This window comes from Mandrillus leucophaeus, unplaced genomic scaffold, assembly GCF_000951045.1.
Source record: "Mandrillus leucophaeus isolate KB7577 unplaced genomic scaffold, Mleu.le_1.0 Scaffold190, whole genome shotgun sequence".
NCBI classification, from domain to species: Eukaryota; Metazoa; Chordata; class Mammalia; order Primates; family Cercopithecidae; genus Mandrillus; species Mandrillus leucophaeus.
This window is the reverse complement of record NW_012101921.1, coordinates 3,406,783-3,417,820: the sequence shown is the minus strand read 5'-3', so window position 1 is coordinate 3,417,820 and position 11,038 is coordinate 3,406,783. Positions and strand designations below refer to the sequence as shown.

The 11,038-nt window shown below is 37.7% G+C and overlaps 1 protein-coding gene across 1 annotated transcript in view; it reads right to left on the bottom strand.

Moving 5' to 3' along the window:
- Nucleotides 1-4,503: 4,503 nt before the first annotated feature.
- PLEKHH2 (pleckstrin homology domain containing, family H (with MyTH4 domain) member 2) overlaps nt 4,504-11,038 on the bottom strand; it is a 129,492-nt gene continuing 122,957 nt past the window's right edge. The window contains exons 28-30 of the mRNA XM_011978197.1: nt 10,075-10,161; nt 8,130-8,267; nt 4,504-7,085 (exon numbers count right to left, since the gene is read on the bottom strand). Coding sequence (XP_011833587.1) covers nt 6,900-7,085; nt 8,130-8,267; nt 10,075-10,161 — 411 coding nt within the window. The 3' untranslated portion in view covers nt 4,504-6,899. The remainder of the gene's footprint in view (nt 7,086-8,129; nt 8,268-10,074; nt 10,162-11,038) is intronic.

Sequence of the window (11,038 nt, the reverse complement as noted above, 5' to 3'; positions counted from 1 at the left end):
AATAGCACATTGTGTATTTATTAAAAATTAATGAAGCAAGTGCATCTCCTACATACTTTGTTTACTTTATGAATGTAGATTATTTTCTTTTGGAACTTTGTGGTCTCTTTATAGATCTCCAGGAGTGTCCAAATAAATAACGAACATTGAAATAAATAACAATCACTGAATATGCAAGGCCCTATGCTACACAGAATAAGGAATAAAGAGATGAGTAAGAAAAGATCGCTACCTTTAAGAAAGACATACTCTGCTAATTATAAGCACCCAAGGAAGTGAGTGATCTAAGCTATTGTATAGCGGTACAAAAATTGCATTAGGGCAAGTGACTAATTATGCCTGAAGGAGATGGTGAAATATTCATGGCACTGATAGTATTTGGTCTGTGTTGAATGCTGAGTAGACCTACGCTTTCTAGCCTAAGACACCCTGAATATTTGAAGGAGATACCCTCCCTCCAATCCTCTGCTATTCAGCTTGATTTCTATGGTGTAGTGTTCAAGCACATGGGCTTTGGAGTGAGATGGACCTAGGTTCAAGTTCCGACTCAGCCACGCTGGCTAAGTTGCCACATTGCCACATCAGGTAAATCACTGAATTTCTGATCCTGTAAAGGGGAAAGATTGTGAATCTTAAATGAGATAAATATAGGTAAAACATAACTTACGTGTGTGTCTGACACATTGTAACTGCTTAATGCTTGTTATTATTGTGTGATAAGCTGCTGGTCAGTAACTTTGAACAAAGAAACACAAGGAACACATTCCTGGAAACCAGGCTGATCGTTGATAAAAGGGTGTTTATTTCAGATAGAGTCATTAGGAACAAAATCTTCCCAACATCTAGGTATATTTTGGAGATACAAAGAACACTAAGTTGCACATAGGAAGGGAATTAATGGGAGTAGAGCTCACCGAAGAAAGGATGATTTTTTCAAAGGAGGCTTATACGTCTGTCATTGAATCAGCGGCTATAGCCTGGTGCTAAGCCAGCCTTTAAGCTCACAAACTGATATGGGACAGATTGTAATGAATTGTAATGATTTGGGTTCTAGAACTTCAGAATACTTTTGCATGCTAGTTAGGAAGCCCTGTTGATATTGATAGCAATAACGACAGCTAATATTTTTGCCAAGTGCTTGCTATGTACTGGGCACAGTACTCAGTACTAGCACTTCAAAATTACACTTGTTTGAATAACTGGGAGAGGTGTTTGAAGGAGGGAGCTTGGTAACAAGGGAAGTGAAGGTGATCTGGCTGGGCCCTGATCAGCAGCACTGATTCAGGGTTGATTCAGTTGGTCTGACTGAGCAGGTGAGTTCCCCTTTCTTCCCTCATTCCTCTTGAGGCCTTCATACTCGGGCAAAGAAAGTGACCTTCCTGGGTAGGTGAAGATTGTTCTTAAGGTAAGAATGGAAGGAGAAGGAGACCACTTTATGCTCCTTTCTGGTTGGAATGAGCAACAGTGCAGAAGGGTAAAGGCGTGTGCAGGATGTATCTGGGAAACTGAATAGTTTGGGGTGAGGTCATATAAAGTACGTGGTGGAGCTACAGTGGAAAAGCAAACTGGGCAGGTAGATGGGGCTACTGTGAAGGATACTGTAGTCTAAACTTTACTGTGTTGGTTATGAGAAACCAAATAGGGTTGAAAAATAGGAGTGTGCCATGATTAGACATGAGTTTCATGAGATAATTTTTTGCAGCTGCGTGAAGGATAGTTTGGCATGTAAAGACCATGTGGAGGCTATTAACAATAGCTAGGAAAGTGACAGGCAGAGTTTGAATTTTTTTTCCCTTGTTTTCAAAGTTATATAAGCTAATTGTAGGGGAAAAAAGGTATGCACAGAAAATTAAGAGGGTAAAATAAGCATAAGCCGGAAGTAATCATTGTTAGGTATTTTGGAAATACATTTGATATGTTTTATTCTAATCTTTTTCCTTACAAAGTTGAGATTAATTGTAAAGTTAATTAACATCCTGATTTTAACATGTATTTCCCCATATCAAATTTTAAAAATGCACCATATCAAATTTTTAAAATGCATCATAAACATAACTTTGATTGTTGCAGAATATTTCACTACATAGATTTTTCATAATTTACTTAAGCATTCTCCTAATGATGAGTACGTTTGGGGTGGTTCAGAATAAACACCTAACATGAGCTAGGTTAATCCCAGTCCTTCCCTGAAATTTTTCAAACTAGAATTGGGAAAAGCAAGTCACTCCACCTCTAGAGGAAATCAGCATATTTTGTGCTAAATGAATTATTTTGTAGTTAGTGAGCACACAGTAGCAGACACACATCAATATGAAGAGAAAGCGCTGGCATATGTCTCATGGTTCTAGTTGTCCCTAAGGCTTACCTGTGTCCTCACCTTTCTTATGGCTTGGTTGTTCAGCTTACTCTTTGATTATATGAGACATCCTAATATCCTTGTAATACAACTTCTCATTTTTGTCTAAGCTGGTTCAAGTTGAATTTTGGAATTTACAGCAAAAAGAGTTCTATCTAATACAATTACTAGGCAGTAGAGAATAAGACGTTGGTAAGAGGGAGAAAAGTCAATGTTTCTTTCTTGATTGATGAACTGGTGATCCTCTTACCCAATTTTGAGGGGCACAGAGCAGGAGAAGCAGGTTTAGAGGACATGGTGAGTTTGAGATATCACCCAGCAGATAGTTGGACCATTTGGGGTCTGCTGGACTTGGCAGTTAAGTGGTCAGTGACAACCTCATGTGAAGAAGTTTCGGTAGAATAGTCAGAACATGAAAGCAGTGTTGATGATACCCTATCCCTGAGGGGAACATCTTATAATCTGTACATGATCCAAAACCTAAGAACTCTCCACAAGCTTTTCTAAGGTTACACTTTCTGTTAACTTTTCTCTCATAAAAGGCAACTCTTATTGGAGTTTGATAGCATTTTCTAGAAACTCAAGAATAACATCTAAGCCATTTCCTCTGGTATTACCCAATATTCAGTTCCTAGGAACTCCTGGGAATTCATTAGAGCCATATAGTGAGAGAGGGAATTAGCCTTCTCTTGCCACTGCCACTGTTAAAGAAGAGTAATTTGATTTTCATAAAACCACAATATAACCTAGCAGCACATTCAGAAAGAGATGCCCTTCCTCTCCCACCCCTACTCTGTTTATTAGAAAATGATGTTGGCAGGCCGGGCACGGTGGCTCATGCCTGTAATCCCAGCACTTTGGGAGGCCAAGGTAGGCAGATCATCTGAAGTCAGTAGACCAGCCTGACCAACATGGTGAAACCCCATCTCTACTAAAACTACAAAAAATTAGCGGGGCAAGGTGGCGGGAGCCTGTAGTCCCAGCTACTTGGGAGGCTGAGGCAGGAGAATGGGGTGAACCCGGGAGGTGGAGCTTACAGTGAGCCGAGATGGCGCCACTGCTCTCCAGCCTGGGCGTCAGAGAAAGATTCTGTCTCAAAAAAAAGAAAAAAAAAAAATTATCTGGGCGTGGTGGCAGGTGCCTGTAATCTCAGATACTCCTGTGCTTTGCCAACATCATTTTCTTTTGTTTTTTTTTTGACCAGATCCTGACCTTGTGATCCACCCGCCTCGGCCTCCCAAAGTGCTGGGATTACAGGCATGAGCCACCATGCCCGGCCATCCCTTTCTTCTTTTAGGGAAAAGAGATTGGGGGGAAATGTGAGAGGAGATGTCATTTCTGCATAAGTCAGGTGGGCAGCAGGGAAACTGCTCTGTCCACTTCTTCCTGCTTGTCACTTCTCTTCCTCAATTTTCAAATTACTGGAGCCTCCCCTCCCTAGAAATCAGCTGCTCGGGGCGGGGGAGTGGGTGGGGGAAATATGTTCTTGGCATCCCACCAACAGATAAAGCTTTTTTCTAGAGAAACATGGTTATCCATGGTGGTTACTTCTTCAGGATCATGCTTCAGGTACAATTAAGGGTTAAATGTATTGTTCTAGGAACTTGACCACTGTGTATTTTTATTAAATTGGCAGGTAGATGTAAGCACATGTATTTCTTTTATGAAAAAAAAAAAATCCAAACAGCAAACTATTAAACACATTTTTGAAATAGAGGGTCTTTATAAGTTGTGACTAACTTCTCTTGTAAATTGAGAGTTAAATTCATTTCTAAGCTATGATAGTATTTGATTTTAAGGGCACACACACACACACACACACACACACACAATCCAGAACATTTAAAACAAATTTTTGGAACATAGTCCATTCAACTCACCTATATGAAATATGAAATCATGGGAGAACCAATATTTCTATCTATTTACCTATTTATATATTGTGTATCAATATGCACACATATGGATTAAAATTACAATTTGCCAAAACAGCTTTCTTTTATATGGATAAAACACAGCAACACTGAAGACAAAGCACGAATGCAAGAGGAGGTAATAACTACCATTTTCACTAGTACTACACCTCAGCTTTGACAATGAAAACATTAGGTATTTCTTGAAGATTATTCAAAAGGTAATGCTCAAAATGGGTTTTGTAAATCATTTATTATGATTGAAAGGGAAGAAAATGATAGGAGACAAATATTACAATTAAACGTGTAACATTATTCTCTTGTAACCAATCATAATAACATACTTTGAATTTTTGAATGGCTATATAATTTCCCAGAAAATAAAATTTTCACATCATCAGTTACAGAAAATTGATTTCCTTCCATCAAAATATTTTATCTCTGCTCTATCAAAAATAAATGCCTAGTCTAAAGTACTACTCAGTTTAAGCTAAGCCTTCACTACCTGTTTAAATTAGAAGATTGTGGGGAGGGGCTTACCAAATGATGAATAAACTACTGCATGAGAATAAAGCCCTCACACATAAGTAACAGCTCTGTCGAGCCTCTGGCTCACCAACTAATTATGAGATGGCTGTCTGGGAACTTAGACACTCTACTGTATCCCAGCCAAAAGGTTTCTGAGAGTCATCATAAATTGGTTACCAGTTTATTCTCAAAAACAAATGTGCTTATTCAATGGGCGACTGTGGCTCAAAAGATGTAGGGGAAACAGTCAATGGAAATCTATTTTGATGGGATTTAAAAAATATTCTTTTTGGTCATTATCAATAAAGTACAATATTTTTTTGAGCAATGTACTTCTTAGCTCTGTCCTTTCTAAGGATGCTAATACAGTATGGAACATTTTTTAAAGACTTCATGTGAGAACAGTACATTGCCACAGGGAGAAAGCAGCAAAGAAGAAAATATGACGTCTCGGCCAACAAATTAATTCAGCAGCTAACATTTCTCAAATTGGTTTAAAAAAATGACAAAGTGATAAATATATGTCCAAAAAATAAATACAAATATTCTATACATAAATAAAATTAAGTATACTCATGATTACCATTACAATTGAACATTTTAATAATATAATTTTCATGTCTTATCACAGTTTCATTTTTATCACGAATATGAACTACATTGTTGTGACACATACTGGAATACACTGACCACTTACATAACCTAATAAAGTAATGCACTTAAGTACTCTATCAACTAAAATTTAACCTCCTTTGACAGAAGAATTATTTTCTCTTTTCTTTTAAAAAATATTTTTGAGGCTGGGCACGGTGGCTCATGCCTGTAATCCCAGCACTTTGGGAGGCTGAGGTGGGAGGATTGCTTGAACCCAGGAGTTTGAGACCCAGCCTGGACAACATAGGGAGATCCTGTCTCTACTAAAAATACAAAAATTAGCTGGGCATGGTGGTGCATGCTTCTAGTCCCAGCTATTCAAGAGGCTGAAGTGGGATTGCTTGATCCCGGAAGGTCGAGGCTGCAGTGAGCTATGATGGCCCCACTGCACTCCAGCCTGGGCAACCAGAGTGAGACCCTGCCTCAAAAAAATGAAATGAAATATTTCTGGAGCCAGGTGTGGTGGCTCACACTTGTAATCCTAGCACTTTGGGAGGCTGAGGAGAGAGGATTGCTTGAGGCCAGAAGTTCAAAGCCAGTCTGGGCAACATAGCAAGACCCTATCTGTATATACATATGTATGTATGTGTAGGGAATCTATTTTCAAACTGTAATTAGAAGGCAATGTGTGAGGGGGAAAGCTTTAAGGATTGTCTTTGTTTTTAAAGATATTATTACTAAAGCAAGGTCAAGATGACCCAGCACCAAATACAGTGAAATGTGGGCAATATTCTTGTGAACCTGGGCAGCACGAACAGTCAAGGAATGTCAGGAATCACCACCTTGTTTTAAATTTTACACTCCAGTGATCTGAAAAGGTGACAGGGTATACTTTCTAATACCACACAGGAGGCTCAGGTTACCTAACGTTACCCTGCTTTCTCATATAATGATTCATAGAGCCGGAAGATGTATTGCACCTGCTCTGAAAATGGACTCCTCACACCACTCTGCAGCTGTTTCTTATTCTGCATGTTCTACTCCTTTCCAAACACTATATCATTAATTAAAAGCACATTTAATTATAGTACTTACTATTTTGGCAGTGAACATTTCCAAATAATCAACTGGTTTACCAGATGAGAGTTTGGAATCTCCCTTTCTAAAGATTGCCAGAACATTAAAAAGGGGAAGAAAAGAAAAGAAAAGAAAAGCCACATTGCACAATGTGTCTGATGACAAGGGAGAAGGGAGATGGAAAAAATGATGAATTCTTACTCATTTACTCTATGAGAAAATCAGTGTGTTGGCAAATTTTGTGTTTATGTTTTACTGTTAATATTTATTTGAATATTTAAGAATCAAATAAGAGAGACTAACCCCCTTCATTGTTAAAGTTTGGAATACCGGTGTGTGGCTGCCATGCTGCCAGGTGTAAAGGAACTTGTAGGGAGCTGATACAGCCACAGCATGGAGGACAAGGAGTGAACGTTCAGGCTCCCCGGCTTTCAGAGTAAGGTGGGGCCTTTGGTCGGTCTGCTGCTTGACAGAAGAGGCTGGCTTCCCATCATTCTGGCTTGGGGTCTCCGGGTCTGGGCTGAGAGCAGTGCTGGAGCAGAGAGGTGGTGAAATGCTGCCTTTTGCTGATGGAAGTTGTTTATGTAACTGGCGATCAAAAGAGTAATTTCAAGAATCTAAAACAAGGAAAACAGAACTGTTATGCTCCTGAGAAGTTCTCATCACTTCCAGAAGAGCACAGTGTTGGCCACAGGTGAGCTCCATTTGCAAGTGCCCAGGCTACCAGAATTCCCTTCTCTCTAGATCAAACAATGAAGTGCTTACATGTCCAGCACCATCAAGGCAGCCACACATTTTTTCATCACTTAAACCAGCAGAAAGAGTGAATCTCAAAAACAACCACATTGAGTGGCAATCTTAGGAAATGTGACAGTCAGTAGTACAGCTCTATCAAATTATCATAAAGCCACGTTCGTGAATGTATGAATTAAGAAAGTTAGTGTCATAGAACTCTCTATTTTCACTAAAGACTGAGTTCCCTGATCTGCACTTACTGGTTAGCTGCTTTCACTTAAGTATAGGCTTAATTAAGAAAGACATCTATTTTTTTAAAAAAGCTTCAGATTCTGAAGAAGTAATTTCTTTTATCGGATAACATTAAGACAGTTAAAGTTTTAGGAAAATCACTTTCAATTAGAATTGCATGTTAGAATGTAATCCATTTATTTATTGCTTTTACTTAGAGATGTTAAAACTACATAGTTTGTTAAAAGTCATAAAGGAGCAAGTATGTTTTAATTATAAAACCCCGGTCTTTCCTCTAATGAGTCCATAAAGCAAACAACCACAAGTGAATAAGATAATGTGCATAAAGTACCAGACAGCGATAACTTAATGCCACAACCATTTATTTGGAATCTTCTATATACCTGGCATTGGGCTAAGTACTCTACAAACTTCCTTCATTTAATTTCTAAGTCAAAAGAAGGAGGGAGTATGTTACCATATTTTTAGACAAAGAAACCAGGGCTCGGAAAGATGATGTAAGTTGGACCCATGTTTGTTTGACTATAAATAACGTCTGTTTTCCCATCTGGAACGTAGTCTTTGCTGAATAAATGTTTTAGTATGAAAACAACTAGCATTGCTTTTTGGACTTTTGGCTAAGATTAAGTGAAAACAACTAGCACAAAAAAGTTGGCAAAAAGGCTCCTACTCACCTTGGGTTTTGCCATGGCAAAAAGTAATTTCTCTGTTGGTGTGTCCTTTGAATGTGTATTGTTAATGACTACCATAAAATCATCTTGATAGCCTCCAAAGGTCATTAGACTCTTGTACACATAGCTAACTATTAACCTCTTTAAAGAGAAGAAAAAGTAAATATGTTATATGCTCTTACTTCCAAAGAGAGACGAAAAATAATAATATAGCTCCATTAAAATGCAGATATTCATCAATTATGGTATAATACAAAATTATTTCTAAAATAAAATCTATTATGATCCAAAATAGATAGTAGTGGTACTAATTTTATTTAGGCATCATCTACCTTTACAATGTTGAGTCCGAAACAAGTCACTGAAGAAAAATGAGAAAATATAAGAAAAAAATAAAAAGCATCTATACTCCAGCATCTAGTGGAAAGCCACTGTTAATATTTTTTACATGCCCTTTCATATGTCTCTTATATATATGTTAGGTTAAGCCATATTACTGATACTTTTCATGGTCAAAACGGTCAAATATTGGTAAATCTACCCTGATAGATGGATTTTGAAATCTATAAACAGAAACAGTATCATATATTAACCCTTTGTCACATATGCAGCAAATATTTTTTTCTAATGTGTTTCCAAAACAATGTAAAAATGTAACTTAGGCTGGGCCTGATGGCTCACACCTGAGGCTGAGGTGGGAGGATCACTTGAGCTCAGCCTGGGCAACATAGGGAGACCTTGTTTCTATGAAAAAATAAAAAATATTAGCTGGGCATGGTGGTGCATGCCTGTGGTCCTAGCCACTTGTGAGGCTGAGGCAGTAGAACTGCTTGAGCCCAGGAGGTCAAGGTTGCAGGGAGCGGTGATCACACCACTGCACTTCAGTCTGGGCGACAGAATGAGACCCTGCCTCAAAAAAAAAAATCAATAAATCAATAAAATAAAATAAAATGTAACTAATATACAGCCTGAAAGGATTCTGCATATCTAATGATTACCTTGCAAGACTGAGCAGACCATTCCAGGACTGAATGCCTCGGACCTGCAACCTACCTGTGTGTGCTTCCCGGCCTGTCTGGCTACCTCCTGCGAGCTAGGGAGCTGGTTTCCTGAACTAAGGTAACTCAATACCGGTGTATAGGTTTTTTTTTTTTTTTTACTTTAAGTCACTGGTTTTATAATACCTTCAAGTTATCCATTCAAGAACTAAAAGGCACTCAGAAAATATAACCCTTTGAAAAAAAATGTGTGTGTGTTTGTTTTTTAAGCAATTATAAGGGGAAACAGTAACTATAACACAAAAGGATAGTTTGGTTTCCAGAAAATTTTCAGTGATCTCTGATTATAGCCACATGATTAGACCTGCCTGGTGAATGTAGTAATTCCTGCCCACCAGATTAAACAAAAAAGAGAATAAAATTGTATTAAACAATTAGACACATGAAATATGATAAAAAATGTAAAATTCAGGTAAATAAATGAACATATATAGAAATCATAGTTTGACTTTAAACTATGTGGAAAGTGCTAAGACGCTATGTATATGACATTATAGAAAATTATACAAATTGTTAAAGAAGCCTTAGTGAAAGTGAACTTAAACTTTGGTTATTAAAGTTCCCACTTTAATGATTTCTTACAGATTTTTATTTTACACAGGAAACAATCTTCTTAACACTTTTAAAAATATAATCATTTCACGAATATAACCATGATCACAATATAGTCACGCTATCAAGATTTTTCTCATACACTGTCTTATCTTGTTTTAAAAGGTTAAATTATAATCATAGCTGTATTTGTAAAATGACTGTTTATGACATAGTATTAGGAAGAATGTTTTCTGTGTAAGAGAAAAATCAGATTAAGATATCATTACCTTCTGTTTATGGTACACTGAACAATGGAAACAGTTGACTTAATGCAAAACTTGAGCGTTTAAACTTACCATGGAGTTGTATTCTAAGAGGTTTAAACCATCCTCATTTACAGCCAGCCACATGAAAGTACTTCCAAGTGATGATGGAGTTATGGGCTATGAAGAGGTGAAAATACACTATATTATAAATGCTAAGCAAAATTACAGAATTTTTTTCAGTCTAAATGTCATGTAACATTTGCCATCAAACAACAAAAACTTATTAAAAATCTCTCCTAGGAAAGAGGTAGGGTGGTATACTGGAGCAAAGAGTGAATGTGGTATTAGGAGACCTAGCTTTGAGACCCAAACTGGCCATTTATTAATGTGTGCCTTTGGACAAACTACTGAATCTCTTTGTGGCTCAATTTCCTCATCTTTAGCACAGGAACAATAATGTTCATATTTTAATTTTCTTCTGCGTTAAGACATTAATAGTCAACAAGGCTTTTAGGGTGTCCATGATGACCAAAATCCTAATGAAGCAAAATATACTGCTGTGCTTGATAAATTGTGTAGTGCTATTACAAGGTAAAGGATTATTATTATAATTGCACACCTTTCCTGAAAGTTCATTAAATCTGATATTCAATGTGTAATAAAAATACAATAAAAAGAAAATATGAAACTGTGTGATAAATAGTAATGAGAAATATGAAAATTTCCACCAAATTTTTCATTGTAAAAGCTATGAAATTGGCTGGGTGTGGTGGCGCATGCCTGTAATCTTAGCATCTTGGGAAGCCGAGGTGAGTGAATCATTTGAGGCCAGGAGTTCGAGACCAGCCTGTGCCACATGACGAAACCCCATCTCTGCCAAAGACATAAAAATCAGCTGGGCACAGTGGTGCACGCCTGTAATCCCAGCTACTTGGGAGGCTGAGACAGGAGAACAGCTTGAACCTGGGAGGGGCAGGTTGCAGTGAGCTGAGATAGTGCCACTGCACTCCAGCCTGTGTGACAAAGTGAGACTCCATCTAAAAAAAAAAAAAAA